The sequence below is a fragment of the Zootermopsis nevadensis genome, unplaced genomic scaffold (genome assembly GCF_977971745.1).
Source record: "Zootermopsis nevadensis isolate Lab colony 2312 unplaced genomic scaffold, Znev_1.0 Znev_ptg000061l, whole genome shotgun sequence".
Classification (NCBI taxonomy): Eukaryota; Metazoa; Arthropoda; class Insecta; order Blattodea; family Termopsidae; genus Zootermopsis; species Zootermopsis nevadensis.
The window spans coordinates 6129012-6148660 of NW_028259192.1; the positions used below are offsets into that span (position 1 = coordinate 6129012).

The following is a 19649-nucleotide window of genomic DNA, read 5'->3' on the forward strand; positions in this document are numbered from 1 at the left end:
TTATTACAAATTTACTTTTATTTTTGTAGATGTGCATATTTTTATACATCAATACAAACAACAACAGATCCTAAAGTTTGAATTTGCAGTTTTAATAATCTTCATATTGTAAAGTGCCAATTGCAGGTAAAATATTTTCACTGGAACACAGAATTACATAATTTATTCATACGACATTTTTCACAGAATATTTATATATAGACGTACGTCTAAAATAGCCAAAATAATTACTTATTTTTGACTTAGCTCTGTTTAATAAAAATGAATAATTATATTATGAGAAACCACATGACTGTACACACACGGTTGGAGAGATTTAGTTTAGTACATGTCTGTCTTTGTATTGTTTATTTCGAGACAGTCAGAAGTGCAACTGAAGGAAGTTCTAACTCATTAAGGAACATGAGTATCACTTCTTAATTAAGGAAGTAGGTCGAATACTTTCATAAAGACGAAAAATTAGTGTTAATTTCGTAAAAAAAAAGCAATAGAATAGTCTAGATTCAGTGAGATTGTGGATCACAAGGAACTTTCATCATGACACTCAAGATGGCTCTGCTATAGTTATAGACAGTTACTGGATACTTGACGTGATAGGTTTTAATTGGAAATAGCAAAAACCCATTTTAAATTTACCACGCAACAAAACCCTTTGAAAAAACAACTGTCGTAGGGAATTTTATGAACATCAGATCGCTGTATCAACACTGAACTCTTCACCTGCAGTGTCACATTTCATGATAGTAGATTAAAGCTGATAAACCACTATCAGCAACTGTCCGTCTTCACCTATTTGTTTAACGTCATGCAGACGGCGTAATTCTTAAACGAATGGCATGTTTGTTGAGGTCAACACACAGCAAGGCTTTAAGCGTACCTGCCAGAACTACTCAGGCAAGGATTGTGTTCCCCCATTTGTCATAAAAGCGATCGGAACCCGACAGACCTCGAAGAGACTCAGGTTGAAAGGAAAACAACCAGTATCGACATTATAGGCACGTAACACACTGCCTATAATTTCCATAAGAATTATCTACAGCAGAATTTAATGTCGGTGGTATTTAATAGATCGTTGAACACTTCTACACTAGCTCGTCCTCAAAAATAGAATTGTTTTCATTTGAATTCATCTTGATGGCTTCAAAATTGTAATTATTAATAGCATTTTATATCATATAACTCAATGATCAACATTTAAAACACCAAGAATGTATGTATTATGACGAATCGTAATCGAAATAAGCATGCGTTAACATTTTTAAAAAAATTGAAAATTTCATAATTAAAATTTACCCCTAAAGAGAAATTGCTATTCAAGACGAAGTAAATACGAATTTTATAATACTGATATTCAGTATGAAATCCAAGTTTAAGGAAGATGAATTGGCTTCTTTTTTCTAGCAGTCGTAAATATAAAATTTCAGACATATAAATTGTAAATTTCTGAAAAATCTAATATTCTATTTTTGTAACACCAAGCACTCGAGTTTCGGAAATTTAACGGTAGAATTCAGTAATAATTGGCAAGTTTAGACATCGGACCGCATAATGAAATGTGTTTAATATTGCAACACAAATTCAAACTACACAATAACCCTACAACAACAGCAGTCAAAGGCTGTACACAAGTGTTTTTGACAAGCAGTGACTTAAGATTAAAGCGACAAATACCTAAAAGGAATCTCTGAAAGAAAATGTTCTAAGTCGACTAGAAAGGAAATGTAAGACGCATTCATAAGCTTGTAAAGCATCAGAATGTTGAGGTAGAGAGGACAGAAATATTGTCGCTTCAAGTCCTAGATATCTCCAATCACAAACAATTCATATACAAATGCCATCACAAACAAACAAACAAATTAGGTGATTGGGTTTCCTCTATAAAATGCCTCGTACAGTGCAAGAACCCAGATTCTCTCAGTTCATGATCCTGACATCAAAATTCGCTTTCGTCTTTCACAAAATCATTTCAAATTGAACCACTTTACGGGCATCAAGCTCATTCTGAAAGAAATCTCCTCAAGATTCGATGTACGGAATTTGCTTCACGGGATAAGAAAAACTGGCGTATATATAACAGCACTATCTTGAGAAACATAATGAAATGTAGAACAATGGAACTACCCAGACGATGGAGTGGGCACTTAATTCAAGTACCTTCACCACAGTGTGGCTGGAGCATAGACAATTTCGGTTTGTTTAATAGTAGCAGTTCGCGGAGAAAAATAGTTCCTCCGTCACCAGACACAAGTTGCTCTGTGATACAAATAAATGAGTCAAGAGAATTTTAAATCGAGACTGTGGATTAAGAAATATTCAATTTCCTCCCCCCACCCCACCCCCCACCGCCAAATACTGAACAGCAGTTAACAGACACTTTCTTCCACCCTTGGGATTTCACACTGCAAACCAGACTAGCAGAGCATTAAACAATTTGGATAAAGTTTTAATTTTAAAATTTGTCAGTACCAGTAACAAAATATTAAATTTCTATTTGGCTTCCATCGTCTGGATAATGACCGTTATTTCATGACTTTTTGTAAATTTGTGAAGAAGGAAACATCGAAGTGAACAGATTAGGCCTTGGTGTCCTTTTCTGCTGGTGGTGGAGCCACTGTGGGGATCTCCGGATACTCCAGGGTCACTCCATCCTCGCATTCGAAGATGGGACAGCAGTCGGGGAAGGCGGCAGTCTTGTTCGTATTTTCAGAGAGCTTGCACTTGGGATTGGGTTTGGGTAGTGGGCCGCAGTCCTCTACGAGCTCGAGCAGGTGTCCAGTCTCCTCGCCCTCTGGCTTCACGCACGTGGAGCGTCCGCAGAAAGGAGCGAGTTCCCACGTCTGACCGGGCTCCACAGTGGCGCAGCGAGTGGACGCGAAACACAATCCCGGAAAGTCTGCAATACACAAGTGTTTACGTTTACGTTTACGTGATTTTAGATCATTTGGATTCTGGTTGTGTCTTTCCCCTGCTTCAGTTTATCCTTGTGATTCTTTATTGGTAGACCTAAGGTCTTCCCGGGTATCTGTACCTTGTTGGAACAATGTTGTACATCGTGCATTGTCTGAAATTGTCTTTATACGCCCGATTTTTCGGTATTTGGCTGTACTCCCGCCTTCAAGTGAAAGACTCGTTGTCGTGATACATTTTTTATTGGTGACCTTTCGAATGCTAGGCTTGATTACTGTTCTATTTCAGCAACATGGCATGGACCTCTCAATAACGTACTTTCCCGGTTATGTTTCAATAAACAGCCACGATCCTCGGATTTATTGCGAAGGAACAGTAATACCTTGGTACTACATCATTTACGGTTTGATATCAATCGAAACTGTTGTCATGGACAGCCTTGGAACATATACCCAGTGACGCGTTGCAGCCGTTATGCAACCTTGTGGTGGCGAGAGGGCGTGGTCAGCTCCGACAATCAAGTAACAGCTGGTTGCCGACCTGGTTTCAAACCAGACTATGAGAGTGACAAGTACATTTGTGCTGTCAGGAGCCTGAAACATAACACGAGGTCTCTTTGTCCGGAACCTCGCATATCCCAGCGGTCGAATGAAGACGGAAGACTTCACTAACTAGATTAGGGGCGTTAGGTTAACAACGTGTCTCTCTTTCATTAATTCCACTCCCACTTTCATGTAGGGCAATAAATTCTCACAAACGAGGTCCTAGCGACCGAATCATGGCAGTGTAGCGATAAAGTAATTTGGATGTAATGCAGCTACGAAATTTTAATTGAATAAAAATTTACTTGGATATTATCCATCGTCTAGTAAATATAAAACGTAAAACGACGTTTCGGAGTTGGGACTCTATCTCCGTCTTCAGGTACCTACACAGTTGGGCCCACTAGATAGAGCTAATCCCTATCTCCGGACAAAGTAAAAGAGTGAAAGTCCCGGAATAAAAAGAGAGAGAGACTTTCACTTTTTTACTTTGTCCGGAGATAGGGATTAGCTCTATCTAGTGGGCCCAACTGTGTAGGAACCTGAAGACGGAGATAGAGTCCAATCTCCGAAACGTCGTTTTACGTCCGGAGATAGGGATTAGCTCTATCTAGTGGGCCCAACTGTGTAGGAACCTGAAGACGGAGATAGAGTCCCATCTCCGAAACGTCGTTTTACGTTTTATATTTACTAGACGATGGATAATATCCAAATAAATTTTTATTCAATTGACTCTTCAACATCGTCAAGAAATTTTAGATTTGATATACGAAATTTTAGTTTAAATGTTGGTAAGATGTGATTAACCCTTTGAAGCCAAAGCTCGTGTGAATAATATTTAAAAGTGCGGCCAGTACCACAAAGAAAACATAACATTTCTCTGCAACGACGTGACCAATTAGCATTGGTTTGGTCTGCTATTGTGTGCAAAGAGAAATTATCAAGGCCGGGCAGTGAGGCTAGCTGATTAAACAAGACGAAGGCTGAGTGGTGGTGGTGGTAAGCCGTGTTCACGTCGAAACACGTCTCTCGTGCTAAATTAAACGAGCTTAACTGCAGGTGAAAGTAGAGTCGCCAGTCACGACTACAACTGGCGTGTCTTAAGCAAGACGGTGACCGGACTGGAAATGCAAGTCTCTGCACTGCACGTATGGTCTGGTGACTGAATTTTAGCCACAACTCTCGTCTCGCATTCGGGAGAACTATCGACTATCAACTCGACGCCGGTTAAACTTCGATTTTTAGACGCTGTAGCCTACAACATATGCAATTCAGAAAACGCCGTTAAACAAATTAACAGCCATTATATTTTCTTAAAATTTCTATGTGAATATTTAAATAGCAAATCTTCTCGAGCTAACCCATAATGCAGGTTGTACGATACAAAGAGTTTGGTCATCACAATACAGTCTGTGGTGCAACCTTCGATGACAAACTAGAATCCGGAAACCAAGTCTTTCGAGTATAACTATTACATTTGGATTCAAGGAAATTACTTAACGGACTTAAAGCGACACAGATATTAGCTACATTTGTTGTCTACTAAACGTAACAAAAAGTGAGGTTAAGTTTGAGCGCGATGTTTTTAAGTGTTGGTTTCTTTAGTGCATTTTAATTGGCACAACTGAATTGACTTAATGCCCAGCAATTAACTAACTTCTCGTGACGCACTCTCCTTTGGAGAAAATGTAATTATCTAATTCCAGTCACCGAGTCATGAAGTACGAGGTGCGATCGGAAAGTTTCCATTATGCGCGTATAAAAACCCGTACACTTATCTCAGGTATTATATTCATCCATCACCCTCGAAGTAGTTCCCCTGGGAGTGAACACAACGATCCCAGCGCCGCTGCCAAGCCTGGAAGCATCCCTGGAAATCTTTCTTTGTCAGCCTGTCAAGCACCATCTGCGATTCTGCCTGAATCTCTTCTATCGTCTCAAATCTCCTTCCCTTTAGCTGAATTTTCATCTTTGGGAAGAGGAAGAAGTCACACGGAGCTAAATCCGGCGAATAAGGAGGGTGCGGGATGACGGCCATGCTGTTTGAGGCCAAAAACTGCCGAACTTTGAGGGCGGTGTGCGCTGGCGCGTTGTCATGATGCGTCGCATGTGGAGTTCTGTCTTTAGAATCAGCTGACAGGTCCCATAGCCTATCCCAACAATGTCGCACAAGTCGTTTATGGTACGACGTCGATCTTCGTGAATGGCCTGCCGAATCTTCGTAACATTTTCGGGCGTTGTGCTCGAAGATGGTCGTTCAGAACGCTCGTCATCATCGACAGAGGTTCGGCCATTTTTAAAACGTGAATGCCACACAAAAGTTTGTGCACGACCCATTGCGGACTCCCCAAATGCTTGCTTTAGCATTTCATAGGTTTCCGTAGCCGTTTTGGCGAGTCTTTGGCAAAATTTGATGCACACGCCATTCCGAAATCGCAGGAGGGTCGGTGTAATGCACTACCAAAACGCCCGTAACTAAGAAACAAATGCTAATTCGATGATGCCGGCTGGCACACTGATTCACTATGAATGTAGGCCGCACCCCCTAAAGGCAGAAGCTCGTACTACATCCGGTTCGCCTGCTATTGACACAGTCTAGAAACTTTCCGATCGCACCTCGTAGTTGTTTTGAACTCCGCGTTAAGCATTGAGAGTCTCAGTAAATGTTGGAGAACATTTTGAGCCTTGTATGTTTCTGTAACTTCCCGACTGTCGCTACATGAGCACGCCTGCGTGCGTGTGTGTAATATAGAGCGGTGTAAACATCGCGCACTCCATAATAAAATATTTATTTATTGTTTCCTTTCAATAAAATTATATTGGATTAAGAAACCATGTTTAACCAAGAGCCCACGTAGGTCACGTCATGTTATTACCTGCCTGTCAGCTGTCTTCAAACAGTCTAAGTGCAAGTATGTATTTTTCGTAATTGTAATGAGTGTTCACTGTCGAACACTACCTTTGCGTGCTTTACGTGCTAGAATGGCTTTAGGGACACATTTTCCGTTTCTTCTTCGCCAACCAAATCGACAATACTTCGTCTACTTACAGATTTTTTTTTTTTTTTCGAATTTCAATGTCATTCGGATTTTGACAATTAGAATGACTTTCGTGACTTTCAAAGTTGTCCCCGGTACTGTTTAAACTTCGCGTTATAAAGGCGTATTCTTTCTTCATCGTGGTCCTAGACGGAGGTGAGTTAGATTCAAGCCCATCAGCTTCATCCAGAGAAAAATGGATGAGGCAGAGTGGACCTTAGACCCTGTATTGACGCAACTGCTAAGAGAAAAAATTTTCGTCTCGGAATTGAAGCCCGATTGAAAAGCTTGTAGTCACTGAACTAACTCAGCTCTCTCTGTACGTTATATGCATAAAAATGTATAAACAGGTTGATTTTTATGCGAAGTTATTGGTAGGTAATAATTAATAAGTAATTTATAAACTTTCGTCTTGTATAATCGCCTTTGCTGCTGATAATTTTGAAATGTCAGTTCCTTATGTAAGACGACTTGCGAATAGTGTAGCCTAGTTCGTATTTCGTCCGCTTTCTCTTAAGCAAGTACGAGGCATTTTTAACGGTTTCTTGTGCGAAAGTGACTCAGTAAATCAGACTTTATTAGGAAGTTTATAGATACATGTTTTGAAACTGGGACTCCTGGAAAGTTGCAGCAGGCTTTTAGATTTTCTCGTGTAATTTCCATCAGAACCACACTTAACATGTGACACGAACATTTTTTTAACAATATTTCAAACCCCATTCACTCACAACGACCACCGATATTTAACACGTTGTTCAATATTATAAAACCTGAACGCTAACGAATGCATTTCGAAGGTAAGTGTTGACAACGCTGAAGAAATCTCTGACTGAGAGCAGAAGAGAGAAAAGGAAAACGTACAAAAAGTATAGATCGGTAGTCGGTAATGAGAGAACTTCGAGCTTGGGCTACGCCACAGTAAGACAAACAGGGAAGTTGAGGCAAAGGGAAGCAAGACGAGAAGTCTCTTCGACTAAAAACACTTTTCCACTTTCAATTTTGACACAATCGGTAACATTTTGGACGATGACGGAGGCAGTATGACCTCTGAAACGTTGGTAAACATCTACTATACTACGCGGCGCAACAACCCAGAAGACAGAAATCTTCATACTCATCGCCCTGATGACGGAGGCAGTATGACCTCTGAAACGTTGGTTAATATCGACCAGACTACACAGCGCGACAACCCAGAAGACAGAAATCTTTATACTCATCGCCCTGATGATGGAGGCAGTATGACCTCTGAAACGTTGGTAAACATCTACTATACTACGCGGCGCAACAACCCAGAAGACATAAATCTTCATACTCATCGCCCTGATGATGGAGGCAGTATGACCTCTGAAACGTTGGTAAACATCTACTATACTACGCGGCGCAACAACCCAGAAGACATAAATCTTCATACTCATCGCCCTGATGACGGAGGCAGTATGACCTCTGAAACGTTGGTTAATATCGACCAGACTACACAGCACAACAACCCAGAAGACAGAAATCTTCATACTCATCGCCCTGATGATGGAGGCAGTATGACCTCTGAAACGTTGGTAAACATCGACCAGACTACACAGCGCAACAACCCAGAAGACAGAAATCTTCATACTCATCGCCCTGATGATGGAGGCAGTATGACCTCTGAAACGTTGGTAAACATCGACCAGACTACACGGCGCAACAACCCAGAAGACAGAAATCTTCATACTCATCGCCCTGATGATGGAGGCAGTATGACCTCTGAAACGTTGGTAAACATCTACTATACTACGCGGCGCAACAACCCAGAAGACATAAATCTTCATACTCATCGCCCTGATGACGGAGGCAGTATGACCTCTGAAACGTTGGTTAATATCGACCAGACTACACAGCACAACAACCCAGAAGACAGAAATCTTCATACTCATCGCCCTGATGATGGAGGCAGTATGACCTCTGAAACGTTGGTAAACATCGACCAGACTACACAGCGCAACAACCCAGAAGACAGAAATCTTCATACTCATCGCCCTGATGATGGAGGCAGTATGACCTCTGAAACGTTGGTAAACATCGACCAGACTACACAGCGCAACAACCCAGAAGACAGAAATCTTCATACTCATCGCCCTGATGACGGAGGCAGTATGACCTCTGAAACGTTGGTAAACATCGACCAGACTACACAGCGCAACAACCCAGAAGACAGAAATCTTCATACTCATCGCCCTGATGATGGAGGCAGTATGACCTCTGAAACGTTGGTTAACATCTACCAGACTACACAGCGCAACAACCCAGAAGACAGAAATCTTCATACTCATCGCCCTGATGATGGAGGCAGTATGACCTCTGAAACGTTGGTAAACATCTACTAGACTACACAGCACAACAACCCAGAAGACAGAAATCTTCATACTCATTGCCCTGATGAAAGAGGCAGTATAACCTCTGAAACGTTGGTAAACATCGACCAGACTACACAGCGCAACAACCCAGAAGACAGAAATCGTCATACTCATCGCCCTGATGATGGAGGCAGTATGACCTTTGGAACGTTGGTAAACATCTACCAGACTACACAGCGCAACAACCCAGAAGACAGAAATCTTCATACTCATCGCCCTGATGATGGAGGCAGTATGACCTCTGAGACGTTGGTAAACATCGACCAGACTACACAGCGCAACAACCCAGAAGACAGAAATCTTCATACTCATCGCCCTGATGATGGAGGCAGTATGACCTCCGAAACGTTGGTAAACATCGACCAGACTACACAGCGCAACAACCCAGAAATCTTCATACTCATCGCCGTGAAAACCTCAAATCCCATATTTACATTGATTTGATTTGATCATCATGTGTACACTAGATTTCGCACCAGGTAAGGCACGCACGTCGGTAAATTGCCCTTGAAACTACAAAATCTTCTGCAGAATTCGAGGGCACTAAATCGCAGAATGAATGCGTCTCAGGTCGTCGGAACAGGCCAACTGTACAACCAACGATCCACTGGAATAGGCCTTCTAACGCAAGAGCAAAATAATACTCGTCATCACGTGACCTGTCCGAAATTACGCTTCGCGTCATCCGGGGAAGAACAGAAACGTGATTTTCTAGCTGAAGTAATTTCTGGGGCATCGCTTGTAATGACCCTGAGACTACCCTGTCTTATAGTTTATTCGTTTTGCGGGTAATTTTTGTGATGATTGCTGTGCACAACCGCCATAGCAGAATTCACTTTAAACCCATTAGCAGTGCAATGTCATGGTGGCGTAGCCAGTCGACGTATATCTGATATGAAAGAAATGCGAGACACAAAATTTAGGTTAATTCGTTTTTAATTTTTAACTGATTCCACAACGTCTGTTGTAAAATAAATGTATATTTTTAAAATATCAATTGATCAGTCATACAAACATTTGTAGCAACCCTTCAATGTATTTTATGAGCCCGAAAAGAAATTTCCTCTTTCGGTATGACAAAAGCTACCTTCACGCCATAAAAAACTTTTTAAAATGTTTTCAGTATTTGGCAGTACTTTTCGCTGTGAGAAACCCTTCAGCTTGGTGGAAAACTTCAAGATACTATTAAACAATTAGAAGGATTTATGAGAATTTCAAAAAATCAGAAATAAACCTGGTATTGAAAGATTACTTAGGCAAAGAAGTGTCATATATCGCACTAACGACTGATTTTGTTAAATAAAATTCAATAATATGTGAACCTGTTTGTATTAACGTTTAACAAATTGCCATTAAAGGTTGAATAAATTGTCCTTATTTATGACTTCCAAACCTGCGAGTTGTTAAGACCGATCAAGTATAGCTCTGGGTTCGGAAAAGGTTACGAACCCCTGATCCCTAGCATGGTAGCTATTCGTGGCTCTTTTAAAGTAATAAATTCTGTTCAACGGAGAATAAAGAATAAAGTGGAATTACGGTTAATGAGTTAAAATATGTACGACGGACCGTAAAACACGCCTGAAATAATTACAGAGGAAATTTTGGACAAACAAACCGAATGTGCACTGACCATAACGATGGATCATGGAAAGAATAATTTGGCACGTTGAAGAAAAAAGCATGAAGACGTGAACCACAAACCGAAGACAAAGTACGGACTAGAGCAAAGACCAAGGTACTGGTGATAACAGTTCAGAGCTCCCGAATACCAACAGAAGTGGTAGCCATTAAAGGATTTTTAGTATTTATGCACTAAAAACGTGTAATAAGTTAGTCAGGGCAAATTGTAATTAGATCGGGCTTCATACGGGTTGGAATGAAAGGAAATCAGTCTTTGGTGGGGTACGAGGTGCGATCGGAAAGTTTCAAGACTGTGTCAATAGCGGGCGAACCGGATGTAGTACGAGCTTCAGCCGCTAGTGGGTGCGGCCTACATTCATAGTGAATCAGTGTGCCAGCCGGCATCATCGAATTAGCATTTGTTTCTTAGTTACGGGCGTTTTGGTAGTGCATTACACCGACCCTCCTGCGATTTCGGAATGGCGTGTGCATCAAATTTTGCCAAAGACTCGCCAAAACGGCTACGGAAACCTATGAAATGCTAAAGCAAGCATTTGGGGAGTCCGCAATGGGTCGTGCACAAACTTTTGTGTGGCATTCACGTTTTAAAAATGGCCGAACCTCTGTCGATGATGACGAGCGTTCTGGACGACCATCTTCGAGCACAACGCCCGAAAATGTTACGAAGATTCGGCAGGCCATTCACGAAGATCGACGTCGTACCATCAACGACTTGTGCGACATTGTTGGGATAGGCTATGGGACCTGTCAGCTGATTCTAAAGGAAGAACTCCACATGCGACGCATCGCAGCCAAGTTTGTGCCAAGGCTCCTGTCTGAGGACCAGAAGCAGAATCGACTTCTCGTTTGTCAGGAGCTCAAAGATCTTGCAAGAACCGACCCCAACTTCCTTTCTAAGCTCCGTGTGACTTCTTCCTCTTCCCAAAGATGAAAATTCAGCTAAAGGGAAGGAGATTTGAGACGATAGAAGAGATTCAGGCAGAATCGGAGATGGTGCTTGACAGGCTGACAAAGAAAGATTTCCAGGGATGCTTCCAGGCTTGGCAGCGGCGCTGGGATCGTTGTGTTCACTCCCAGGGGAACTACTTCGAGGGTGATGGATGAATTTAATACCTGAGATAAGTGTACGGGTTTTTTTATACGCGCAGTCTGTAAACTTTCCGATCGCACCTCGTAACATATTTGAAGATAAACTTCAGGATCGGGCTGGGTGGCCACAGTCCGAGCGGATTGAAATTCTAATACCGAATAGAACTCGTAAAAATCTCGTTTCGATCGAACTTGCATAACGAAGTAAATTCCATTTATAAACGAAAACTTGGTCACCGAACCGTCTGTCAGGATGTTTGGGAGGATGCATTCAGTGGCAATGCAAGTTTAGCAACGCAATGTCCATCACTAACGAACGAGTCACCTACTGGAACCGTTCCGGACTTTGACGTAGCAAACAAGACGAGAAGGAAATCATTGACCTAAATTAATGATATTCTGCATTTGACTGGGAAATTTAATACGTTCTTCTAGAGTGCATCTTTCTTATGGAGATATTTTTGCAAACATTCTCAGGAATTTCGGAATTCATATGTTGATTCATAATTAATTGGTACAGACTTTGTTCCTCTAGTCGCCTACGACTTAAAATCCCTTATTATTATTTTTAATCCTACCCTACTAAAAACGTATATTTTACAAAGCAGTGTAATAGCTTCCTTAAACTTCCGAAGGTAATCTGAAAAAAATCTCTTCTCGAAGCAGTTTAATTAAACAGTTTGACAGACGAAAAACTTCACAGCCTTCTCACAATTTACAAATCCCAGATGCAAGAATGTTTATTCTTATGTTTATCGTTGGTGTTCGAGAAAAAGGGCTTAACTCAATACAAATTATAAGAATTAAACTCGTCTATTCGATCACAGTTACTTATATGATTGTAACGAGGCTTGTGTAAACCAAATAACAGAACGTTTGCGTTTTAATCTGTAAAAGATAAACATTCTGAAACTGTCAATTCTAACTCCGACACTGGATATTTTTTATGGCGATGGCTTTATTAACAATTACTATGAGAAAATGTATTTAATTAAAACGTTAAGACATTAATTTTACTCTATCCTTTGTAGTTGTAATACCTGTAACTTCTAAGAGATGGCAGGACATGCTTTTTTCTCTGATCTCTTTCGTCACACCACAAAACCCAACAAGAATGGCCTGTGTTTCTAAGCAACGTATTTCATTCATGAGATGGAAAGGGTTAATCAGTTCCACAGTCATTTTATGGACTGATACTCTTTAAATACATACCCCTGAGGACGTCAGCGGGGATCAGACGTCGGAAGGTCTTGGGTCTCTCAGAGGCGGCTGCATCCTTTTTGTCTTCTGCAGCGGACACAACCACGGCCAAGACAACCACAGACAAACACAGGAAGAACTTCATGGTCTGCGAAAAAACCATCAGTAGTCGTATAAACACTGTTCCACAGGATGCCTACCGCGCCTGGGCACCGAGCCATACACACGGCATTACCAGCAGTGCCTCTGGCGGACAGGAAACGGTTTACATTTTTCGTTTGATAGACTTTAACGATCAGTATAATGGGATCGGCTTTCAAATATGAATCGAATGGTTAGCTTATCGTTTTTGACTGTTCACGAAAATGAGGTTTGACGATTTGGTATGCCTGACACACAATTACAAAGGTACGTTAATCACAGACCTACAGACATAAGACAGAATTTGAGATTTAAGTTGAGGTGGATGATCTCACACGCTTCGCTCTGCGTCCAACTGTGCTTCTAACGACAGTGCAGTCTCCGAAAACACTTTTTAGACGTTTATGAATATTACCCACTGATTTTTCCTCAGCTCGAACTCCATGACAGCTCCCTGTAACGCTCTTCAATATCAGACGCCATTTTGAAAACTTGTTACACCCATGCCATCTGGCGAAACTTGTTAGAACTTCATTTTCAAAGGCGAGAAAGATCAAAATTTATGTATACCGAATTTAAGCTCTTTTAGATAATTTTTGGCCAAGATAAAAAATGTGGGGCAAAACATTTTTGAGTGACCCTCGTGGAATCACCTTAAGTTCAGGCGAGGGATATATATATATACATATATATATATATACATATATATATATATATATATAATGATTATCTCCTAAAGAACATTCTCCGAGCATACGATATCCTTCAACTGTATTTAATAATCTCAAACAAGTGTTCTTCGCCATCTCGTCTACTTTCAGAAAGTGTTACCTCACTTTTGCAGAGTCTGCATTACCAGTGCTCTAGATTCAAGAGGCTAAACAACTTTCATTACGCCTTGTGACAGTGGAACAAGATCCTAATACCAGCTCCCATACTTTGTAGTTACTGAAGGGGAGATGATTAAAATTTTAAAGCCTAGTGGTAACTTTAAGTACCAACCAGTAACTCATAATTGTGTACTTATGACTTTGCATCATTCGAAATGTAAACAGGGATTACTTTCCGAAAGAACATTTAGCATTAGATCTTACAACGGTGACGCGCTGTGTTTTCTTCGCGGTACGGTCTGAATTCTTAAATGTTGTTTAGAAAAACTTCTGCTTCAGAAGCGTTCGATTGAAGCAGTGATATTCACCGTGGACGAAAAGTCACAATCAAAATAAAACAAATTTAATTTTCAAGCTTGGATTTGAACTGTTGTCACATATGTGCGTGTACAGTTGTGACAACTTTATAAGCAATACTCGATCGAAATTATAAACATTTATTGTTATCCCCTCTGGAATTTTACCATATTGATTGATTTAACTCCATTACTCTGTTTCCAAGCCCTCATATGTGACAGCGAGTTTCGTCACGTAGAGCCTGACATTAAACTCTCTTTATTCTAACAGTTTGTTGTTATTTTTATTTAAAGTTATTGACAAAAGCTGAGATCGAACCCGGGTCCTCTTGCATACTGAAGTAGTACGGTAATCAGCATAAACGTTCAAGTTCAACCTCGGCACTAATGTTAAATATAATAAATATGTCTGTCAGTACGTTCTAATGCAACCAATCACCTGAAGTAGGAAGTACAGTCAACTTTCGAAACGTCGTATATAACATAGTTTGCATCAGAGAATGGACAGCGATAAAAATACCTATAAGCAAACCTTTGGAGACTCACGGTGTATCATTTTATTTAACACAGTTACGCACACTGCGGACAGGAACGGGAAACCTGATTTTGTTTTGTTTCTACAGCCAAATCAGGCAGCAGCAGTGGCAGAGCTACCAAAGCGCCGCTCATTGTGTTTATTGGGAACTAGTTAATATTGTGTTCTGTTTCCATGTTGTTCAACGAACAATCAGATCTGCAATAGATGACGACGAAAAGCTTGTCAATTTATCTGAGCTTTATGGTACTTGAAACATAAGAACTGCAAAAAATGATGGATAGAAAGAACTTCAGAAGAGGAACGCACAAGTTCGTAATGTTATCGCGTTTGTTGAAGAAACTGCTCAATTTTTAATCGCTTCGTCGCTTATAATGTGACCACCTACGCCACACGACCCACTTCGGTCGCTGTCTACTTCGTCAGTACACGGATCCAGTCAGACCGAAACCCTAGAAAGTGAGATCCCAACGACACAGAATTGTAGCCCGTTGGCACTTGTCCGAACACACTGAAAACGAAAAGGAGAAAAGTGCAATAGGCCTACGCTCCTTTATAGTGTTGGTATGCAAGTGAAAGGGTCGTTTGAATGTGAACTCGGCTGACGGAAGACTTCAGAGAACAAATAAAATAGAACGAAAGTATTGCAAGTTTCATCCGCTTATTCACGTAGCACTTCAGACGTAACGACTTGACTGCCCTGGTTATTTCTGCCAACACCAAAATTTTAATCGATAGTTGTCGATGGTTTACTAAATAGTACTTTCGCTGGTCTCTAGATGTCACCGTCATACAATTTACGGAATCTTTGATACGAACAGATGTCGCGCAAAGCGATCCACTTCATTCTGTTAAAAAGTAAAATTAACTGCAGTGATCGTGACCTGGAAAGATGAGAGTGTTTGAGCATGTTTACGGACGTGAATCGGTTAAGAAAATAAACAGCTTTGCCGGATGTTAGTAGCGAGCTGCAACTATACGTACAGATTCTTCTCACGAAATTTCATATTGGAGAGTTTTACTGAAATCTGTTGACATTTCAATTTTGGTTATGATCAGACAACAATAATGAACAGTTTACATGCGTTTCTGCGCGTGTCTCGATATTTATCGAAGCGAAACCTGTTTTCAACAGAAGACAAAGATCGAACGCAAACACTTTCTGTTCAATGCATTGTTTTCATAAGAAGTGTACAGCGGTTTTAGAGATGACCAAAGGGATTTTATGCTGTGTCATATCGTAAATCGAAAACCGTTTTGCTGTTTAACGCTAAAAAGAGTATAACAATCATCTTCCATGAGTTGCAAATCTATACTCAAAAGGTAAGAGCGAATAAGCTTTCGCTATGCACATTTTCCATAACATTTCTTTTTATAATTCTAGGAATTAACCGCTTTTGGAGTCGACCTTACAGAAGACAATCAAGCGACGAACGAATACCTAATCCCTCTAGTGGCAGAGGCGACATCATACACAGTAGCGCCGCTCATTGTCTTTATTTTGAACTAGTTATTATTGTGTTTTGTTTTTGTCTTGTTCATAGAATAACCGGATCTACAACTGTTGATTAGTGACAACTATATATAGAAAACATCTATTTTAACGATCATATCTCGGAATGTTGCTGACAGTCTATATATACGTTCCAGTATAGATCTCAGAATAAACAGCGAGTATTTTCCTACATATAATTAATACACTAACATTTGTATCGCTTATTTGGTATGTATCTTGGAGGTTAGAACAGTGGTTTTAAATTTTCCCCTTTAAAGAGATAGATCTCCGATGATGTTACACTAAATCATACGTTTGTTAAAGTAGCCGTGTTTTGGGTTTTAGCAGCCAGGCCTATTACTTTTATTTTGTTTAGTATCATTTTTATCATAATTTATATATCGTTATTTTATAGTCATTATTTTTATTTTATTTGTTATTTGTTTTTTGCTGTGTCTGTAATTTACCACTTGGTTGTTAATTCAGCACACTAAAATAACGAATTAAATTATTATTAAATTTAATTGTGTGTGCAATACAATAGCATTCTCTCCTGTAAAAGGTCGCACAGTTAATTAGCACATAACAACGTACTTTGTTTCATTTTATCTCATTTTTTGGTTCACAGTCAATTAATACGCTGGCAGTATCCTACATTTCCAACTATTTTCTCTCGACATTAAAGAAACCAACCAACCAGATAAATAAAACTTAAAAGACTTTATTAAGTAGGATTTGAAGATCTCACGGCGGTGAGCATGACGATGGCCGCTTTCTGAGTTGCAGAAACGTGTATCCCGGTAGAATTTAATAGACGTCTCAGTACTCATCGCTCTGACAAAGGCAACAAGTACTTCTGAAACGTCGGTAAACGTCTACCAGACTACACGCAGCAACAACCCAGAAGCTGCCTTATAGATTGTTTAAAAGGTCCTTTAAGTTCGTACGCAGAAGATTGGTCTACATCGATTAAACTATTTAAACCATAGTGGTATCACATATGTACCACCTGATACAAAATTAAACATCTCTGTATTTTGATCACAGAGTGTATTTATGTTATTCGTATAATTCTCAGAATCAATAGCGATCATTTCTCTATAACATTAAATGTTTGATCTTTGTAAAGGAGACTTCATCTGTTTTATTTTTGTTTAAGGTAGGAACTTTATTTTAAAATTTTCCTTAGAAGATCTACTTGCTTCAAAGGGTTAGAAAAGTAATGCAATGCATTGTTATTAATTCTTTTTATGTGGAATGCTACATTCAAAGACAAAGTTTAAATATATATTCATATTCCTCATTTCTGAGAGGTAAATGTTACAGGTGATAATAATAAATTTAAATGTTTGACAACAGCAGACAAGTCGTTTACAGGAAAGCACTGACAAGACGACACGATAAATTACGAATACAGTACGGTGCAAAAAACATGTATAATAGTTGGACAAAGGAAGATTATAAACAGTCACTGGAAACAGACTGAGGGACTGTTCTTGAATTAATGGTACATATTAAACCTTTAAAGCCTGATGACAGCTATATGTCCCACCTGATTTAACGATCAATGAGTCTTAATTTTTTTATTTATGTTTTACGTATGATTCTCACTGTAAACAGGGATTATTTTTAACCGAATTTTCAAATCGACCTTTTAAATTGTAAGTGTTGTGTTTTCATTGCGGTACGGACTAATTTCTTAAATATTACTTAAACGAGCTTCGACTTTAAATGGTTAAAATAAAGTAATATCTGTTTATGTACGTAGGTATCGATAGAGTAACACGATTCAGAACGAAAAGTGGTAGGTTTTTTAAACGCCTTAATGAAGAACACAGCTTCCAGCTACAGCCGCCTTGAATTAAATGTAAATGAAGTTCTGAAAAGACATCTTTAACACACTGAGAACATATAATAAGATTATTACATAACTTATAATTAAAGTTAATGTTGGTCGTTTTAAGATAAAGTAATGTAATCGTAATTTTAACAATTAATTTTCATGCCATTATTTAAACACCAGTTTCGCATGGAATAAATATCAGACTGAATAAGTTTAGTCATCAGTATTTCTAACACTGCAAATTTATCTTCTAGTCATCAGATAATAGATAGTCTACTTAGAAATTATAAACAGACTTGTATATATTACAGGGCTGTAACGAATCAAGGGTACTAACGCGTTATCATAATGGAACATCAACTTCAAAATGTACGAAAAATGAGAGAGATTCAGAAATACAATAGATAGAATTTGAGTTTCTCACGTTGGCGAGTATGAAGATTACTGTCTTCTGGGTTATGAACCGTGTAGTCTGGTAGAAGTTTACCAGCGTTTCAGGTGCGTGCCTTGATAATTAGAGGCAGAAAATACCTCTGAAACGTCGGTAAACGTATACCATACTACACGGAACACAACCCAGAAGACAGTAATCTTCGAACAGAAGATTTTCTGTTTGTCAAATAGCTACGGAACTTTTTGAAATAACCCAAAGAAAATAAAGACTTTCTGAGGTTATGAAGAGGTAAACTGTGGGAAACAAAGTCGAGATCATTATTTAAATAAAATTATATACAATTAATTTGCCCCTGAGCAGTCACTAAAAATAATTTTGAAATGTTGTGAAGTTGAAATGAGTTGCCAGTTTCGTAACTACGATTTGGCATATTTTTTTTAAAAAAATAAACACACATACAGCATTGAAGAAACATCAGACTGAGGCATTTAGCATTTAGTTCGGTTTCCTATTTTCTCAAGATTTAAGATTCTTTCACCCGTTATTGATATACAGACAAACACAAAGTTGAATAAACATGTTAACTTCATTCCATAAATAACTTACTGCACGGATTTTGATAATTCAAATAAGAATTTTGAGGTTAGCGCTCCAATTCGTCTCCAGAATTTCATACCACAAAAATATGCCTGCGTCCTGACATTCATTGAGACAGTGATACCAACTATGGACGGCGGAGCCTATGGGATACGTAGCTGTGAGCCGACCCTCCCCGCGAAGAAATATAAATAATTGCAAGACAAAATCTGTGGTCTGAAAAATTAAATAATTTTCACTCACAGATTAACCTCAAAAATCTGACTTCTTTGGCTACAAATACGATGCCAGATCTGTAGGCTGCAGACACAATTATGAAAATGAGAATAATTCAAACAACCCTCAACGTTTTGTAATCATGCAAGAAGATTCACAATGTCCACTAATTTCACTTTTACACTGGAGACATCCGGAGATTCGAATGCCGGAGAAGGAAGCATTAGAAAACACTTTATCATAACTAAAGTAGTATTTCTGTTTGTTACAAGATAAAGTTCTTACCGGTCGTGGAGATAAAAGGAAAAGCTGCTATAGCAACCTGAAAGCCAATGTTTTCACTTTGATGATTCGTGAAAGACTGAAGCGTTGATGAAGTTGGCATGCCTTTTTATACACAATACGCTGCACTAAATATCAGGGGAGGGGGCATGG

General features: G+C 39.4%; 1 protein-coding gene across 1 annotated transcript; it reads right to left on the reverse strand.

Annotated features, from left to right (window-relative positions):
* Positions 1-19649, reverse strand: LOC110841072 (uncharacterized). Its single transcript, XM_022086376.2, has 3 exons — positions 19500-19649; positions 12820-12955; positions 1-2893 (listed from the first exon to the last, which is right to left on the reverse strand). The coding sequence occupies exons 2-3, from the start codon at positions 12950-12952 to the stop codon at positions 2574-2576; spliced, it is 453 nt and encodes a 150-aa protein (XP_021942068.1). The 5' UTR covers positions 12953-12955; positions 19500-19649; the 3' UTR covers positions 1-2573.

What these genes read in the sequence shown, in the direction of transcription:
- LOC110841072 (XM_022086376.2), bottom strand. Translation starts at nt 12,952, where the DNA reads ATGAAGTTCTTCCTGTGTTTGTCTGTGGTTGTCTTGGCCGTGGTTGTG. An exon ending in CCCCGCTGACGTCCTCAGGG is followed by an intron (nt 2,894 to 12,819) that starts GTATGTATTTAA and finishes TGTGTATTGCAG; the next exon opens with ACTTTCCGGGATTGTGTTTC.